This window comes from Oncorhynchus kisutch, linkage group LG3, assembly GCF_002021735.2.
Source record: "Oncorhynchus kisutch isolate 150728-3 linkage group LG3, Okis_V2, whole genome shotgun sequence".
NCBI classification, from domain to species: Eukaryota; Metazoa; Chordata; class Actinopteri; order Salmoniformes; family Salmonidae; genus Oncorhynchus; species Oncorhynchus kisutch.
The window spans coordinates 16,748,651-16,768,641 of record NC_034176.2 but is presented as its reverse complement, the minus strand read 5'-3'; the positions used below and the strand labels follow the sequence as shown (position 1 = coordinate 16,768,641).

Below are 19,991 nucleotides of genomic sequence, written 5' to 3'. Positions count from 1 at the left end.
TGAAAAAATGCATTATGGGGTATTGTGTGTAGATTGATGAGTAGAAAAAAACTATTCAATTAATTTTAGAATAAGACTATAAGGTAACAAAATGTGTTAAGTCAAGGGGTCTGAATATTTTCCGAATGCACTGTATCAAGCTAGAGTGTACATGAAGTGTCATGGTTTAGCCTTCATTTTGGTGTTTATTCCTTGCTGAATGCTTAGTAAATCTGGCCCAGGCCTAGGTGTATTAACACACCAACGCTTACAATGGGAGACTCCTTCGCCATTTAACGGTCAATAGGTTTACAAATCCTCTCCTTAAAATGTTGAATTTAAATCTGGATTATTGGGGGAAAATAGCAATGCAGCATTTCCTGGTTGAGAGGAAGCAGGAAGTGACTGGAGGATGGTGATACTGCATCGTGGGCCCTCAGAACAATACAAAGTCTCCTTCACACAGGAAACGGATCTGCGTCAAAGAGGGGGCCTGACAGAGTTTTATAAAGACCAATGGCACATACCCTAAGGAAGCAGGATAAATCACTGTTTTCATCCACACACTCACTTATACCCCAGACTTGTAGTAAAAACGTCCTTTAGAAAAAATGACTTAGCAGCTAACTATATGTTAACTAGGCCTTTATAGTGTACTAGTCTCAAATGTAAAGTTTTAATGTCATATGCCAAGTACAGTGAAATGCCTTTTTTGCAAACTCAAAACTACTTAATGTTCTATACAACACAAGTAGACGACTTACTACACTATTATACTACTGTGCTAGTGGGTAAAAAGCTAAATAGTCCACGTTGGTGATAACAATCACGGTTGGGTCTTATTAGATTTAGGGTCATTAAATCGGGTTTGGATCAATGCTGCATTAGGCTATGGCATGTATGACCATATATGTATTTTAATGTAGAGGAAGTCATTTCAGTTGACACATTAAGTTGCCTTTATATGCCTTCATAATCAGCCTCATTCTGAATATCTTTAGGCCTAATTAATGGCAATATGCAATGGGATGAATTACAGTAATTCTGGTCTAATTAATTGATTTTTTACAAACACAAACAATAGATTTTATAACTCAAGCTGCTTTACACATGGATGCTAGAAAGCACGTACTTCTTTGAAGATGTCATTCGTGAAGCATTTTCAGCAGGATGGAGGGTGTTTGTGCTTTACAACTTATTTTATCAGTTGGAAACACACACAGGAATTCCGGCTTGGGAATGACCGTCCAGTTCCCGGCCTCAACAGGAAGGTATGCATAAAAAGCACTTCCAAAACGGGCAGGCTATACCATTCCTCTCCATTCGGCAGCAACGGAACAGAAGGGAAATACATATTTGTAGCCTATACTGTGATGAAACTAATATTGGGAGATGGTCGCGATGGCAAAATAGCCCAACAAGTCAGTCAAGTGAATAGAGGTGATGTGGCAGCTGCAACCAGGTAGACTCAAGAGGCTTGGCATTGTGTTCTCCATTCTATGGTAAGTAGGGAGGACGTTTCACCATTATAGATTATACTTTATTTTTCCCAGAGAAAACATAAGAGTCAGTATTATCATGATGCAGTTGTGATATGCAAAGGTAACATATATTCAAAACTAGTACTCTGTAGTTTTTAATTCAGAAAATTCAATTTGTGATTTGTCCTTTGATTACCTGAAACACTGAAATGTTTATCCATGAAGCCCGCCCACTGTTCACGTCATTTTCGTCTAGTTTCGAGTTACATTTGGATGAGTTTTCAACTAAAGTTAATTCAACGTGAATTCAAATAATAATAATCAACAAGTCATTGGGTTTAGGTTCAAGGTTGGCAGAAAAAAAGACAAAATGCCCTTAAATTGATTACTTTTTGTGAATCCAAACAGTTTTCCACGTTGATTTTGTTAAATTGACAACATTGATTCAACCAGTGTTTGCCCGGGGGAGAATGATGTTTGCATTTTCAAGGTATTATTGCAATAGTGTGAAGTCATTAGTGGGACATTTGTGTTTGAAGGTAGGCTTGGAACCACTGGCCTAATAAACCAAGGAACTTGTTAGACTATTGATAAGCACAATATATTGAACATTTAAAGCTTAAAAGCATCAACGAATTCAGGTCATACACTATTATTAGACATTACAATGATCATACATTGGCCTGTTTTGAATTGAAGCCAGTGATGTAAACACCCACCTTGATGCAAAAAAAGTTTGTGATTTTACAGTTGACCTACCCTCAAACATGTCATTTTAACAAAATCAACGTGGTAAACTGATTGGATTCGCAAAAAGTAATCAATTTAAGGGCATTTCGTGTTTTTTTCTGCCAACTTTTAACCTAAACCCAATGACTTGTTGATTTTTTTTTTTTCACGTTGAATTCACATTAGTTGAAAACTCATCCAAATGTAACTCAAAACTAGATGAACATGGCGTGAACAGTGGGCAGGCTTCATGGAGAAGGACCCCTGGGGGTTCTTGGCCTATCCACAGGGGGTACTTGAGAATACTTATTCCTAATGGTAAAATGCACATGAGGGGGTACAACAGACATACTCTGGGCAGAGCAAAATACCGTTGGTGGTACAGTAGCGGAAAAAGGTTAGGGACCACTGTATTAGGCTATGCATGCTGCCCTCTAGGCCTGATTTATTGTTCTGCTATTCAAAATGCAGCCCAATAATATAGGCTAGATATTGGTAAAGCTCATGTACCTTTGACATCAAATTCCCACTGGGCACAGATGTCAATTCAACATCTATTCCACATTGGTTCAACGTCATTTCATTGAAGTGAATTGGAAACAACGTTGATTCAACCAGTATGTGCCCAGTGGGTTGTGTTGGCTAATATTACATTTTTTCTTCTCTTGTTTCAGATAGATGGAAGCTACAATCTCACACCCCAACCTCAATGCCCAATGGAATTTTACAATATTGTACAATGGGATATAGAGGATTGTTGGCTTCTCATAGCCAAATCAAACCTGGGATTTTTTCCCCCCACAGATAAACCGAAGATAAGAGTTTCTGCCTGCTTCACGGTCCATTATTACTTTTGGTACGCGCTCGGCCAGTCTCAAACTCGTACCGTGAGTAATAATGCACTGTGGCTGTCACTGCCAACGAGAGACGGAGAGCACCACAGTTCTCCATAATCCTATGCATCTCATCGTTGTATAGACAGATGTGAAGCAGGAAATGTGATGAAAACTCAGCCCTTGTGTCAGAATGACAGCATTTAAATATAATAATTTAGGATACTTTCATATCCAGGGAAGAAATTGACTAGCCAGTTTACTTAAATATTATTGTTGAATTATTTACTTTAAATGTGTTGTTGAATGTTACACTGACATTTTAACATTTTAACTCTAAAAGGTCAATCTTATTTATACTTGCAAAATAAATTCCTTGTGACTGTTATATTTATGTTGACTGCATATGTCTTGTTTTAGTACAATGAAAAAGTCATATTAGGCTACAGCCTATTATTATGTCTTAATTTTTTGTAGGAAAAGCTTTTTGTTCTCAAATATAAAAAAATGGGTCTGTAATTGAATAAAGTTCAGAAACATTATAGCCAACTCTCCTAGTTGGACATGTTTTGAAATAGGCACTTCAATGTAATTGTCTGTTTAATAAATGATCATTACAATTGACAACTCAATTCTACACTAAGAGACGAAATTGAATACACAATCAGTCTCTGAACAAAGCGACCCTGATGCACCCATTGACACGGCTTTTAATAGAGAGGCTATGTCATAAACCCTCAAAGTTCCAGAATGCGGTGAAAATGGCAGCTATTGTGGTTAGGGAGAAATCCAAACCTATTGTGGTTAGGGAGATATCCAAACCTATTGTGGTTAGGGAGATATCCAAGCCTATTGTGGTTAGGGAGAAATCCAAACCTATTGTGGTTAGGGAGAAATCCAAACCAATTGGAATGAATGGCAGAGGTGATGCATTACCTGATTTTACTTATACAGGAAAATAAAAGTAAGGTATGGGATATATCTGAAATTGTGTAATAGAATTATTGTCAACCTACAATATTGTTATCTAATTATAAATACAGTTTATATGGAATTTATACAAATGTTCTGTATAAATAGCCTCTAAAATACAGCATATGTAAACAGACCATAAATGTCTAAATGTTGTATTTTTGTGGAAAGCTGTGAGTGCTATTATATGATACAATATCATTACTTGTTGCATTTACAATTAGTCTAAATCATTTCATCAAATTATTAAACCACTGTATGGCTGTGGATTGGCTGCATTTCTTTTTATGGAATGTTGTCATATTGGCAGTTAATTGGAAACATTTACGGAATCATTCGGCTAAAACTGGCTAGCTAGCTAACATACAGTACAGAAAATTCTTCAAATATATTGTTTTACACAATATCTTATCACAGCACTGGCAAACCATGGCTGACCAACTACCTGACTTTTATACCATCATAAGGTTCATGATCATTCTAGTATTCTAATTCCTACTTCTATGGCACGTGAAATAGGATCTCTATGGTTCCAACCCTCCGACGTCACCTCGTTACAGTTGTGTTGGTAGCAACTAATTTAAACAGTACCCTACTCCTTGTTGTCGTGTGCACCGGGGCCGAAACCCTCGTCTCATAATCATGGATTCTGAAAACTATGTGGAAACTCATCCATCAGACTACAATGAAGCTATGAAAACCAGTGACGTTTACAAAGTGGACAAAAATCTTCCTAAGCGTTTTAATAACCCCGATTGCTTTCAAGGCTACAGGTAAATCCTAATTACAGCATGATAAAGTGCACATTTAAATCGAACCCGCAATGCGGTTATGCATGCTGTGTCCCCCCCATTGCAATATCACCACTCACAGGGTAGCCTCGATGTTTCCAATTTTCAGGAAAGTTGTGTGTGTGTGCAACATTGAAATTTCACAGCAATTCCGTTGCCTGAAACTAGACGTTCACAATAACAAGACTAACCTAATTTTAAATAATATCGCCTGATAGGTTAGTGTATACACTATGAGGTTGGAATAATACTGTGAAAATAATAATGCCCTTTTAGTGTAATTGCTGTATGGAAAAGACTGCCTGAAATGTCAATATGTTTTGGTGACAAAGTGTTTTTTAAACCAACCGCTTTGTACCAGATGTGTCAATGTGTAGTTCATACATGCATAATCTATGAGCAGAATTATTGTTTTACCTCAATTAGCCATGGAATCCCTAGTTTGAAAGCAACTGTTTTCTTGAAACTGCTGTGCCATTTTCCCAAATGTGGGCCAGCCCCCTAGCAATTCGAGTTCTTGCCAATGAGCCCCTAGCATTTGAGTGACAGCTAGCAAGAGGCCGGCCAAGTATTATCCAATGAGGTTGCAGGGCTAGCCCAACTGCTCAGTGGACACAGCAGAGAGAGGGAGTGTTAGAGAGAGAGATCAATAATGCATGCAGAGCAGAATTAGGCCGATACCTGCTAATTATCAAAATCCAGAAAAGAGCTGTTAAATTCTACAACCACCTAACAGGAAGTGATTCCCAAACCTTCCACAACAAAGCCATTACCAACAGAGAGATTAATCTGGAGAAGAGCAAGCTGGTCCTTGGGCTTTGTTCACAAACACAAACAGACCCCACAGAGCCCCAGTACAGCAACACAATTAGACTCAACCAAATCATGAGAAAACAAAAATATAATTACTTGACACATTGGTACGAATGAACAAAAAAACTGAGCAGAACTAGAATACTATTTCAAATAAATTTTTATTTGTCACTTGCGCCGAATACAACAGGTGTAGTAGACCTTACAGTGAAATGCTTACTATACAAGCCCTTAACCAACAATGCTTTTAGAATAGAAGAAAAAGTGTTAAGTAAAAAATAGAAAATTAAAGTAACAGTAAAATAACAATAGCGAGGCTATATACAGGGGGTAACGGTACAGAGTCAATGTGCGGGGGCACCGGTTAGTTGAGGTAATATGTACACTAACGTTCAAAAGTTTGGGGTCACTTAGAAATGTCCTTGTTTTTGAAAGAAAACCACATTTTCCGTCCATTAAAATAACACCAAATTGATCAGAAATACAAGTGTAGACATTGATCATTTTGTAAATTACTACAGTAGCTGGAAACGGCAGATTATTTTATGGAATATCTACATAGGCGTACAGAGGCCCATTATCAGCAACCATCACTCCTGCGTTTCAATGGCACGTTGTGTTAGCCAATCCAAGTCTGATCATTAGAAAAACATTTTAGTAATTATGTTAGCACAGCTGAAAACTGTTGTTCTAATTGAAGAAGCGGGGGAATAAACTTTGTCGTGTCCTCTTCACGACTGTCTTGGTGTGTTTGGACCATGTTAGATTGTTGGTGATGTGGACACCAAGGAACTTGAAGCTCTCAACATTCTCCACTTCAACTAGTTGATGAGAATGGGGGTGTGCTCGGTCCTCCTTTTCCTGTAGTCCACAATCATCTCCTTTGTCTTGATCACATTGAGGGAGAGGTTGTTGTTCTGGCACCACCCAGCCAGGTCTCTGACCTCCTCCCTATAGGCTGTCTCATCATTGTTGGTGATCAGGCCTACCACTGTTGTGTCATCGGCAACCTTGATGATGGTGTTGGAGACGTGCCTGGCCATGCAGTCATGAGTGAACAGGGAGTACAGGAGGGGACTGAGCACGCACCCCTGTGGGGGCCCAGTGTTGAGGATCAGTGTGGCGGATGTGTTGTTACCTACCCTTACCACCTGGGGGTCAGCCCGTCAGGAAGTTTTGGATCCATTTGCAGAGGGAGGTGTTTAGTCCCATGTTCCTTATCATAGTAATGAGCTTTGAGGGCACTATGGTGTTGAACGCTGAGCTGTAGTCAATAAATAGCATTCTCACATAGGTGTTCCTTTTGTCCAGGGCAGTGTTGAGTGCAATAGAGATTGCATCATCTGTGGATCTGTTGGGGCGGTATTCAAATTGGAGTGGGTTTAGGGTTTCTGGGAAAATGGTGTTGATGTGAGCCATGACCAGCCTTTCAAAGCATTTCATGGCTACAGACGTGGGTGTTACGGGTTGGTAGTCATTAGGCAGGTTACCTTAGTGTTCTTGGGCACAGGGACTGTGGTGGTCTGCTTGAAACATATTGGTATTACAGACTCAGACAGGGAGAGTTGGAAAATGTCAGTGAAGACACTTGCCAGTTGGTCAGCGCATGTTCGGAGTACACGTCCTGGTAACCCTGCGGCCTTGTGAATGTTGACTTGTTTAAAGGTGTTAATCACATCGGCTACGGAGAGTGTGATCACACAGTCGTCCGGAACAGCTGATGCTCTCATGCATGCTTCAGTGTTACTCGACGCGAGCATAGAAGTAATTTAGCTCGTCTGATAGGCTTGTGTCACTGGGCAGCTCACGGCTGTGCTTCCCTTTGTAGTCGGTAATAGTTTGCAAGCCATGCCACATCCGACGAGCGTCAGAGACGGTGTAGTACGATTCAATCTTAGTCCTGTACTTAGTCCTGTATTGACACTTTGCTTGTTTGATGGATCGTCGGAGGGCATAGCGCTATTTCTTATAAGCTTCCGAGTCCCACTCCTTGAAAGCGGCAGCTCTACCCTTTAGCTCAGTGCAGTTGTTGCCTGTAATCCATGGCTTCTGATTGGGTTATGTACATACGGTCACTGTGGGGACGACGTCATTGTTGCACTGATTGATGATGCCAGTGACTGATGTGGTGTACTCTGCAATGCCATCGGAAGAATCCCGGAACATATTCCAGTCTGTGCTAGCAAAACAGTCCTGTAGCTTAGCATCTGCTTCATCTGGTTACTTTCTAATTGACCGAGTCACTGGTGCTTCCTGCTTTAGTTTTTGCTTGTAAGCAGGAATCAGGAGGATAGAATTATGGTCATATTTACCAAATGGGGGGTGAGGGAGAGCTTTGTATGTGTCTCTGTGTGTGGTGTAAAGGTGGTCTAGAGTTTAATTTCCCTCTGGTTGCACATTTAACATGCTGATAGAAATGAGGTAAAACGGATTTGAGTTTCCCTGCATTAAAGTCCCCGGCCACTAGGAGCGCCGCCTCTGAATGAGCGTTTTCCTGTTTGCTTATGGCCGTATACAGCTCATTGAGGTGTGGTCTTAGTGGCAGAATCAGCTTGTAGTGGTATATAGACAGCTACGAAAAATACAGATGAAAACTCTTGGTAAATAGTGTGGTCTACAGCTTATGATGAGATACTCTACCTCAGGTGAGCAATACCTCAAGACTTCCTTAGATTTTGTGCACCAGCTGTTGTTTACAAATATACATAGACTGCCACCCCTAGTCTTACCAGAGGCCTCTGTTCTATCCTGCCAAAAAAGCGTAAAACCCACCAGCTGTATGTTATTAATGTCGTCGTTCAGCCACGACTCGGTGAAATAAATGATATTACAGTTTTTAATGTCCCGTTGGTAGGATATACGTGATCGTAGTTTGTCTATTTTATTATGGATTGATTGTACGTTGGCTAATAGGACCGATGGTAAAGGTAGATTACCCTCTCGGCGACGGATCCTTACAAGGCACCCGGAGCTTCATCCACGATACCCCCATCTCTTTTGCCCGTGCCTTGTCAGGTGTCTGAAGTAAATCCTTTCTGTCCGTCTCATTGAAGAAAAAGTATTCCTCCAGTACGGGGTGAGTAATCGCTGTCCTGATATCTAGAAGCTCTTTTCGGTCATAAGACACAGTGGCAGAAACATTATGTACAAAATAAGTTACAAATAATGCAAAAAAACGTACACAATAGCACAATTGGTTACGGGATTGTAAAACGGCAGCCATCTCCTTCCGCGCCACTCCTCTCGTCTTGGCCCTTAACAGAGAGTACACAGTGGCAGAATACCTGACCACTGTGACTGACCCCAAATTAAGGAAAGCTTTGACCATGTACACATTCAGGGAGCATAGCCTTGCTATTGAGAAAGCTGGCTCTCAAGAAAAGACAGGCTATGTGCACACAAACCACAAAATTAGGTGGAAACTGAGCTGCACTTCCTAACGTCCTGCCAAATGTATGACCATATTAGAGACACATATTTCCCTCAGATTACACAGACCCACAAAGATTTAGAAAACAAATCCAATTTTGATAAACTCCCATATCTATTGTGCAAAATACCACATTGTGCAATCACAGCAGCAATATTTGTGACTTGTTGCCACAAGAAAAGGGCAACCAGTGAAGAACAAACACCATTGTAAATACAACCCATATTTATCCTTTTATACTTTAACTATTTGCATGTTGTAACAGCTCGGTATATAGACATAATTTGACATTTGAAGTCTATTATTTTGGAACTTGGATGAGTGTAATATTTACTTAACTTTTGTTGATCCATTTTACTTGCTTTGGCAATGTAAATATATGTTTCCCATGCACACACAGACAGACAGACAGAGATGTGCAATTGTCGGGGACCACTTTCGGCTCATGAGTGCTACTTTCAGAACTACAGGCGAAAAAGTATTGAAAAGTACAGGATACTCTTTAATAGACCAATAACAAAGAGCGTTTCAAACATATCTGCCAATAACAGCTAGTTTTCAGGTTACATATCCCTCCCATTAGCAGGGGCGGACTTAGTGATTTGGAGGCCCCAGGCAGAGGCCAGTCATGTGCCATGAACACAACCAGTCATGTTTTCATCTGATGACAAACCACTTGAAAATGTAGGTTACCTTCACACGTTCATCCAAAATAATTCTAATTCTAACAGTGCACTGTGCACCCGCCAACTCTCCTTCAATTCGCAAGTGGTTGAAACGATCTCATTAGAAAAAGCATCCAAGTGAGCAAAAGAGCACCCTTCTGGCTTACTATATGTAGCCCACGTATCTGATGCTGTCTGGCCAAAATGAATATGACATGCCATACTCCTTTTGGCCAGAGAGCATCAGATACATGTGCAACACCTACAGTTTAAGTTAGAAGTTTCCATACAGTTTGGTTGGAATCATTAAAATTAGTTTTTCAACCACTCCACAAATTTCTTGTTAACAAACTGTAGTTTTGGCAAGTCAGTTAGGACATCTACTTTGTGCATGATACAAGTAATCTTTCCAATAATTGTTTACAGACAGATTATTTAACTTATAATTCACTGTATCACAATTCCAGTGGGTCAGAAGTTTACATACACTAAGTTGACTGTGCCTTTAAACAGCTTGGAAAATTCCAGAAAATTATGCCATTGCTTCAGAAGCTTCTGATATGCTAATTGACATCATGTGAGTCAATTGGAGGTGTACCAGTGGATATATTTGAAGGCCTACCTTCAAACTCAGTGCCTCTTTGCTTGACATCATGGGAAAATCAAAATAAATCAGCCAAGACCTCAGTCTGGTTCATCCTTGGGAGCAATTTCCAAACGCCTGAAGGTACCACGTTCATCTGTACAAGCAATAGTACGCAAGTATAAACACCATGGGACCACGCAGCTGTCATACCACTCAGGAAGGAGACACGTTCCGTCTCCTAGAGATGAACGTACTTTGGTGTGAAAAGTGCAAATTAATCCCAGAACAACAGCAAAGGACCTTGTGAAGATGCTAGAGGAAACTGGTACAAAAGTATCTATATTCACAGTAAAACGAGTCCTATATCAACATAACCTGAAAGGTCACTCAGCAAGGAAGAAGCCACAGCTCCAAAACCACCATAAAAAAAGCCAGACTACGGTGTGCAACTGCACATGGGGACAAAGATCGTACGTTTCCGAGAAATGTCCTCTGGTCTGATGAAACAAAAATAGAACCGTTTGGCCATAATGACCATCGTTGTGTTTTGAGAAAAAAGGGGGCGGCTTGCAAGCCGAAGAACACCATCCCAACCGTGAAGCACGGAGGTGGCAGCACCATGTTGTGGGGTTGCTTTGGTGCAGGAGGGACTGGTGCACTTCACAAAATAGATGGCATCATGAGGGAGAAAAATTATGTGGATATATTGAAGCAACATCTCAAGACGTCAGTCAGGAAGTTAAAGCTTTTGTTCGCAAATGGGTCTTCCAAATGGACAATGACCCCAAGCATACTTCCAAAGTTGTTGCAAAATGGCTTAAGGACAACACAGTCAAGGTATTGGAGTGGCCATCACAAAGCCCTGAACACAATCCCATAGAAAATTTGTGGGCAGAACTGAAAAAGCGTGTGCGAGCAAGGAGCCCTACAAACCTGACTCAGTTACACCAGCTGTCAGGAGGAATGGGTCAAAATTCACCCAACTTTTTGTGGGAAGCTTGTGGAAGGCTACCTGAAACGTTTGACCCAAGTTAACCCATTTAAAGGCAATGCTAGCAAATACGAATTGAGTGTATGTAAACTTCTGACCCACTGGGAATGTGACGAATGAAATACAAGCTGAAATAAATCGTTCTCTATTATTCTGACATTTCACATTCTTAAAATAAAGTGGTGATCCTAACTGATCTAAGACAGGGCATTTTTACTAGGATTAAATGTCAGGAATTGTCAATAACTGATTTTAAATGTATTTGGCTAAGGTGTATGTAAACTTCTGTCTTCAACTGTACATGTCCTCTGCCTTTTCCTTGATGACTATAGCAGTATTATCAGCAGCACATTTTTTTTTACTAAAGAAAGTAATATTGGAGGGTTTTCTGCTAAGTTAACATATGGAATTGTTTTTAGATGGTCATACCAAGGATCATTTTCCTATTTGATTTAGAATTTTAAGGACCCCTGTGGGTAGAAAATAAAAATATATTTAATTGAACATTGAATTTGGTCTTACTGCTATTAGCCCATAGAAATGCATCGAACAACATTTTCATACATGGAAAACCAGAATACCTGGTGTAGCCCAAACCGGTCGGACGCTACAGATGTTTTAGTGAGAAGATTTTCTGAATGTCTCCTGGTCTGACAATCACCGCTGTCACAGATAGAACAATGAGCCAGATGTTTCACCGGATGTATAAATCTGAAGTTTCCAGTTGGCATTTCCACTCACCACCAAATATGGTGATGAGAGGAAACCCAGTGGTCGGTAGTCGGAGAAGATGATGCAAGATGGTTTTTGGCCAACATTCTGCACATGTCCTCATCGATGAAACATTTGATCTCAATACAGTTATATGTTCCCAAAACTAGAATATGTTACAAACAGATTGAGAAATAAAAAGTTGCATTTAACCATTTTGCTAATAAATGTTATGCACCAAAAAGGTTGTTTGCTTTTGATGATCAATGCACTGAGATAATATTTGTCTATTTCAGTACGAAGAAAAACCACCCATTCTACCAGACATCAAGCCAAATATATGGAAGCAAGAGACCAACCGTTCATGAAATGCCTGTAAGAAAGATGCCATAAACCGTATGGAAATCTAAAAATAAAATAAAAAACATGACTATTTGCACTGATCTGTCTGAACCTGATTTTGTTTCATTTTTCCTATCCCATCAGACAACTTTTAATGGCAGTTATCGGAAGTTTTCAGAACACATGCTGAAAAGTGGGATGTTCAGAGATAACGGTTTCAACACGTCCATTGAGAAGAGCAAAATCACAGGACACGACACCATCCCCATGTTTCAAGACAGGATCAACTTTAATTATGCATACGACAGTGGGAATGGTCCAAGGAATTGAAAACATTACTCCACCTACCTTAATTCATTTTCATTGCTACATTTGTATGCCATTCATTCTATTTGCCTTTTATAAGGATCAATTCCTGTAATGAGTATTTAAACATCATACAGAACATTCACCTTGTTTTATTAGACCCCACCTACCATTGGTGATTGGTTCAATAAAAACCTTCTTCTTCTTCTTCTCCTACCCCAACATCAGTCTTGGCCACAAGGTGGACATCTAACAACTTGCTGGCTATTTTGCTGGCACATGCAGGAGCTAACGCACAGCAAAATAGTCAGCAAGTTGTTAGATCACCACCTTGTGGCCAAGACTGATGTTGGGGTAAGGTTTTTATATACGGTGAGTGTTCAAGACATTAAGAACACCTTCCTAATATTGAGTTTGCCCTCAGAACAGCCTCAATTTGTCGGGGGATGGACTCTACAAGGTGTCGAAGGCGTACAAGCGGGATTCTGGCCCATGTTGAATACAATGCTTCCCACATAGTATTCAATATGTGGACCATTCTTGATATACACGGGAAACTGCTGAGCATGAAAAACCCAGCAGCGCTGCAGTTCTTGACACAAAATTGGTGCGCCTGGCACCTACTACCATACCCCGTTCAAAGGCACTTTTTGTGCCCATTCACCCTCGGAATGGCACACATACACAATCCACCTCTCAATTGCCTCAAGGCTTAAAAATCCTTCTTTAACCTGTCTCCTCCCTTTCATCCATACTGATTGAAGTGGATTTAACAAGTACATCAACAAGGGATCATAGCTTTCCTCTGGATTCACTTGGTCAGTCTATGCCATGGAAAGAGCAGGTGTTCATAATGTTTTGTACATTTAGTCTGTTTTATTACTCTATTATTGTGTCGAGGATAAGAATTGATCCAACTCCTGGTACCTTTCAAACAAGATTTGTACAAGTTTTTGGAATTCAATAGATATTCTATCTAAGTTTAAATTGATGCTGCAAATTATATTTAACCACCTTGAATTATTCCAGAAAACTGGGTCATGGTAACACAAGTAACACAAAATAGTGTCTTAAAGTGGTTGCTAGGAAACTAGTGAACCCAAGACAGTATCAGAAGGAAAATAAATCACTGGCAAATAATCTAAGGCGATATTAAGACATTTTGTTTGATGAACATGAATTAACTAATGTACATGGTGTAAATGTTAAAATAAGAGAATAGTAGTGAAATGCCCTCCTCACAGGGCTATTTTGAGGGAAGTGTACAACAGCATAGAGTAGGTATATCTGTGCGTTATCTCCTTTTAAGTAAGCTTGGAGTGGTTGAGGGTAGCTGGAGGATGGAACTAAAAAACAAACAAAAGGTAACTATTGTCAAATATGCTGTGTCCATAAAATCTACATAGTATGCACTGTATAAGCTGGAAATAGAGGTCTAAGTTTTGTGGTCTATTAGTTTACGCCAATTAGGGGAGGGGTAGTAGGGTTAGGGGAGAATATATAACAAATATTTATATATATATTTACAAAAAATATATATGGGGGATTGGAAATGATGTAGACAATTACATTTGATGGAACCCACAATCTGAAATATTAAAGCTGATCTAAAAAAAATATACAAAATACAAAAAATGCTTGTACACCCTATACTTTGACTCAATGAAGCCATCTCGTATCTGTGAAGCCATACACAATTATAAAACAAATTGCTATCTAGAACCTGAAAGGGTTATTCGGCTGTCCCAATAGGAGAATAACCCCGTTTGGTTCCAGCCCACACAGACATCAATTCAAAGTCTCAAATCAAATTTTATTTGTCACATACACATGGTTAGCAGATGTTAATGCGAGTGTAGCGAAATGCTTGTGCTTCTAGTTCCGACAATGCAGTAATAACCAACAAGTAATCTAACTAACAATTCCAAAACTACTGTCTTATACACACAAGTGTAGGGGGCTAAAGAATATGTAATAAAGATATATGAATGAGTGATGGTACAGAGCGGCATAGGCAAGATACAGTAGATGGTATCGAGTACAGTATATACATATGAGATGAGTATGTAAACAAAGTGGCATAGTTAAAGTGGCTAGTGATACATGTATTACATAAAGATGCAGTAGATGATATAGAGTACAGTATATACGTGTACATATGAGATGAATAATGTAGGGTATGTAAACATTATATTAGGTAGCATTGTTTAAAGTGGCTAGTGATACATTTTACATAATTTCCCATCAATTCCCATTATTAAAGTGGCTGGAGTTGAGTCAGTGTGTTGGCAGCAGCCACTCAATGTTAATGGTGGCTGTTTAACAGTCTGATGGCCTTGAGATAGAAGCTGTTTTTCAGTCTCTCGGTCCCAGCTTTGATGCACCTGTACTGACCTCGCCTTCTGGATGATAGCGGGGTGAACAGGCAGTGGCTCGGGTGGTTGTTGTCCTTGATGATCTTTATGGCCTTCCTGTAACATCGGAAGGCCAAAATGTCCCAACCAGTATGCGCCCAGTGGGAGGTAGAACCCTTTTGATTCCAGGTAAAAGCGTTTTGGGTTACATGCACAACCATTTCCACAGAGGGTTCTACATGGAACCCAAAATAGTTCTACCTGAAACCAAAAAGGGTTTTCCCTGATATTAAAAAAAGGGTTATCCTATGGGGATAACAGAACCCTTTTGGAAAGCTTTTTTCTAAGCATGATTTAAATGCTAGTATTATTATCTAGCATAATGTAAGCAATGTTTCCCTTCTGAGGCCCACTGAGTAAATCTGGGGATCGATCCCTTATATCATAGATCACATATTTAAGAGTAGAATGTGTGCTCAATATTAATTGTAGACACATATCAATATACACCGAGTATAGAAAACATTAAAGACGCCTGTTTTTTCATGCTCAACAGTTTCCTGTGTGTATCAAGAATGGTCTACCATCCAAAGGACCTCCAGCCAACTTGACACAAATGTGGGAAACATTGGAGTCAACATGGGCCAGCATCCCTGTTGAATGCTTTCGACACCTTGTAGAGTCCATCCCCCAACACAATTTTTTTTGTTTTGGGGGGGGGGTTCCTAATGTTTGGTATACTCAGTATGCAATACAATATATCACATTGCACAACTAGACTGCATGTCTTTGTCTGCAATTTCTAATAGTAATTTCCCTTACAGTGTAAGATTAAGTTTACAATTGCCATTTCTCCTTACAACTCCTGTTCTCCAAAAGCTTATTTCTGGGCACATTTGAACCATCTCAAATGAAACGCTTCCTTTGTCTGCTACAGATTATAATTAGGTGTAGCACGGAGAGGAAACTGTCCCAAAAGCCCTAGCACGGTCACAGACACATTTTCCTCTGTTTTAGAGTGTAGAGCTCTCCCACTCTCCACAGAGACTAGACCCATTTTCAGCTCAGTAATGACTGTCAGAAATCTGACAGGCTTGGGTTGGCAATGCTACTGCTATCAGGGACATCATGCACCCCCAAAATCTGAGGGGACAAAAAGAATGTGAGGAGGGCTCTGGGGTGGTTAGAGAATTTAGCCTTTTTCAAATACCTAAAACATAGTCATTATGCTTAATTGTGTATATATACATACAGTGGGGCAAAAAAGTATTTAGTCAGCCACCAATTGTGCAAGTTCTCCCACTTAAAAAGATGAGAGGCCTGTAATTGTCATTTATAGGTACACTTCAACTATGACAGAGAAAATGAGAAAAAAAAATCCAGAAAATCACATTGTAGGATTTTTTTATAAATGTATTTGCAAATTATGGTGGAAAAATAAGTATTTGGTCAATAACAAAAGTTATCTAAATACTTTGTTATATACCCTTTGTTGGCAATGACAGAGGTCAAACGTTTTCTGTAAGTCTACACAATGTTTTCACAAGTTCAAACCGGTGCCATTAATACTGGTAACGAGTGGAGGACAGAGAAGTTACAGGTCTGTGAGAGCCAGAAATCTTGCTTGTTTGTAGGTGACCAAATACTTATTTTCCACCATAATTTGCAAATAAATTCATAAAAAATCCTACAATGTGATTTTCTGGATTCTTTTCCCTCATTGTGTCTGTCATAGTGGAAGTGTACCTATGATGAAAATTACAGGCCTCTCTCATCTTTTTAAGTGGGAGAACTTGCACAATTGGAGGCTGACTAAATACTTTTTTTGCCCCACTGTATATATATATATATATATATATATTTTGTTATGCATGTCATAGCTCTTGAGCTGTCTGTATGGTTACCTTTTTTTCTAAGAGTTTATGTTTATCCATAACCTAAAAGGGTGCTTCTGCTGTCCCCATAGGAGATCCCTTTGAATAACCCTTTTTGGTTCCAGGTAGAACTGTTTCCACAGAGGGTTCTTCATGTAACCCAAAAAAGGTTGTACCTATAACCAAAAAGGGTTCTGCCTGGAACCAAAAAGGTTGCTCTTTTGGGGAAAACCAAAGAACACTTTTGGAATCCTTTTTTCTAAGAGTGTATAATCCATAGAAGGGTTTTGGAACCTCTTACCCTGACAATTTGACTATTGAACTAATGGGTACACTAGCCATGGCTGCCAGTCCTGACTTCAATGGGAACTGCCATCTATGGATTATATTTCTATGGTTGGTTGCGGCTGTACGTTTGCCTTTTGGAAATACAATCGCTGGGGAAACTAACCCTACAGCATGGAAAACAAATGCCTACTGCTGAATAGAGAAGACTAATCTGTCTGTAGAACCAATAGATGGATTTTGTTTTGTTTTGCGAACAGCAGCACTGCTTTTCAAAGTAGCCCATCTTGAGATAGGTTATTGCCAAGACATGCACATCAGCCATCACCGTGAGTAGTAGCCTATGGCTTCATCTTCATCATCAGTGTCAGTAAAGGTGCGTGGGTAAAATCACTGAGGAAGCTAAGCCAAGCCAGTAAAAAAATCCATTTTACAACCTATGTTGTGATATTTGCGTTGTTTGTTCTGTAACCCATTCATTCATACGCCACCGCGACAATAAGACAGAGACTGCAAAAAAGACAGTCATACAGTGGTGGAATAAATTCAAGTGCACATAGATTTGTTTCATCCCAAACCGGAGAGCAAAATCTGTCCGGTGAAATCTGCAAAGCAAATATTACATGTAACAAACAGTTATCTGACCTGCAACACGGTCAAGAAAGTTACTAAACTATTGATTTAGAAGTACAGACTTACCGCAAATCAGCACAAAGTCAATCGGAGCACTGCCGCTGCTATTTCAGCACCATTTCATCTTAAACATTTAAACATCATCAAAACAACAAGGCTATATATACTCAGTTTAATACACTGAAAACAAACTTAAAGATACCAAAAACAATTTAGTCCAATCAATGTTGCTAAATATGATGTGGCTGTCTATGGTACTGATTTCTGCCTCTGTATGTGTGTTTGTGTGCGCGTGCGTGCTTGCGTGCGGGTACACGCAGGTAAGAAAAACAAAAACACTTTGACTCACCCTCTGTCATACAGTAAGCTTTTAGTTTTTGTTGTCTTAGACTACCTAGCTAAAATGCTTACTATCCTAACTTCCTTGCATGGGGCAACAATGAACCAGCTAAGTTATCTAGCTAGTTAACATGAGACTACTAGTCTACATCTAGGCTACATATTGACCTTTAATCGTCTCAGGACAGTGGCACAACATATGAATTTATGGTTAAATCAGAATCGCCATCATAACCATCGGCTTGTACAGGGAATTAAGTCAAAACCACAAGTTCAAATCCCCATCTCCATCCATGGCTTATGAAATTGCAGATTTAGCTAGCTACTGCAGGACATCAACACAAGCAGACCAGAAATTAAAATGAGGTTTTGCTCAGCTCAACACTGATTGGCTAATTCTTATGTAATTTGTTTTATAAAGGGAGGCCATGCACTTGCTGGCATCAATCAATCAAATGCTACAGAACAACATGTCACACTCTTTTGGTCCAGACAGCATCAGGTACATGGGCTACACATACTGAGACAGAGGGGCGCTGTTTCCCTCGCTTGGATGATTTCTCAGGTGAGATTCAGACACTTACGATTTGATGGGAAAATTATGAAAACAGAGAGACAAAAGAGATTTGTTTTATTATTATATATTTTTTTAATTGGTCAAATATTTGGGGAAGCCTGGCTTCCCTTGGCATCCATGAATACACGCCACTGGACATGTTATTTAGTAGCCTACTGAATTCATGACCATATTTATCTCAGTTGGTCAGTGTCAGACTGCATGAAATGCCTATTATTTCTTTAACCGACACTGGTTGTGAGGCTGTGTGTAGAGTTGTAAAGGGTTTTGGATTCAATCCACGCTGATAATGAAGAGTTGATGCGGTTGGATGGGAGGCTTGCTAGCTTCTCACACTGAATGCTGATGAAGTGGGTCAACGGAGGTCTGTGCAGCCAAAATAGCCCCAGCTACGTTCATCTTGGTTACGGTCTAGTGCCAAGCCACTAAGACAGTCCCTTACATTGTGGAAGCCACAGGTAAAATTAAGACATCTAACTAGCCTGCGGAAATCACTTGTCATTCAGAACCCTGGACAGTGCCATGACAGTGCTAACTTCAAGTTCAGTCAAAAATCCAAAAAGTGGACAGGGAAGTGGAGGTGGAAATAGATGTCACCTTCCCAGCGTATACTGCTGCGTATACTCTTTGGTATCCTGCTACAACATCAATGGACTGTGGTTGCTGACTAGAACCCTTCAAGGTTCCAGGAGTTATAACGGTGGTTATCCCTTGACTTGGTGTAACTTTCCACCTTGATTATACTATAGATAAGACATACCATTTGCACTACAGATTATGCCGTCATCTAAACACATCAGTGGAAGTCATTTTGCAAGGTTCGTTTCCCAAAGATACGACAGGTGAGTTAAATACTGAAACACTAAAGAAGAGGCACAGAATGTGCCCTGGAAGAATGCATCAAGGAATCTAAGCACATCAGGTTTGATCATACTTTTGCATTTTGTTAACCTCTAAACTGACCTCCTGTCAAATCTGTCTGAGTACCTACACACACACTGGCTACACACAGATGCACTTTACTAGAGACTCCTCTGATATCCTACAACTATTTGTCTGTGTGTGATAAGGAAGCAGATGGAGCTGTCAGCTTGTCCTTGCACGGTTGATCTCCTGAAAACTAATCCTGCCATTCCCACAATTGCTGCTCTCTACACCAGTGCTAACTATGTTTTTAGGCTTTGGATCCAATCCAGCAGATTTTGTGAAAATAAGGATACTTAATAACACAGTATGGCTGGCCACTATTATTAATTATGGATACATTTGTTTTGGATGTCTCCTTCTGTAAGCTGAGGCA

At 39.8% G+C, this 19,991-nt stretch overlaps 1 protein-coding gene across 2 annotated transcripts; it reads left to right on the top strand.

The window, feature by feature from the left end:
- Nucleotides 1-1,267: 1,267 nt before the first annotated feature.
- On the top strand, nucleotides 1,268-13,769 carry pierce1 (piercer of microtubule wall 1). 2 transcript variants are annotated; one of them, XR_004208059.1, is made up of 4 exons: nucleotides 1,268-1,481; nucleotides 2,864-4,767; nucleotides 12,278-12,356; nucleotides 12,468-13,769. XR_004208059.1 is itself a non-coding variant. In XM_020462286.2 (3 exons), exons 1-3 carry the CDS (start codon nucleotides 4,637-4,639, stop codon nucleotides 12,651-12,653), a joined length of 396 nt encoding a protein of 131 aa, XP_020317875.1. In that variant the 5' UTR covers nucleotides 4,328-4,636; the 3' UTR covers nucleotides 12,654-13,769. The 2 variants fall into 2 exon arrangements, 1 of the variants encoding a protein (XP_020317875.1); XM_020462286.2 differs by lacking the exon at nucleotides 1,268-1,481 and having other exon boundaries at nucleotides 4,328-4,767.
- The last annotated feature ends 6,222 nt before the right edge of the window (nucleotides 13,770-19,991 follow it).

Excerpts from the sequence above, each read along its gene's own strand:
- pierce1 (XM_020462286.2), top strand. The coding sequence starts at position 4,637 with ATGGATTCTGAAAACTATGTGGAAACTCATCCATCAGACTACAATGAA. Across the intron at positions 4,768-12,277 it reads GATTGCTTTCAAGGCTACAG|TACGAAGAAAAACCACCCAT; the intron begins GTAAATCCTAAT and ends TGTCTATTTCAG. Across the intron at positions 12,357-12,467 it reads CAACCGTTCATGAAATGCCT|ACAACTTTTAATGGCAGTTA; the intron begins GTAAGAAAGATG and ends CTATCCCATCAG.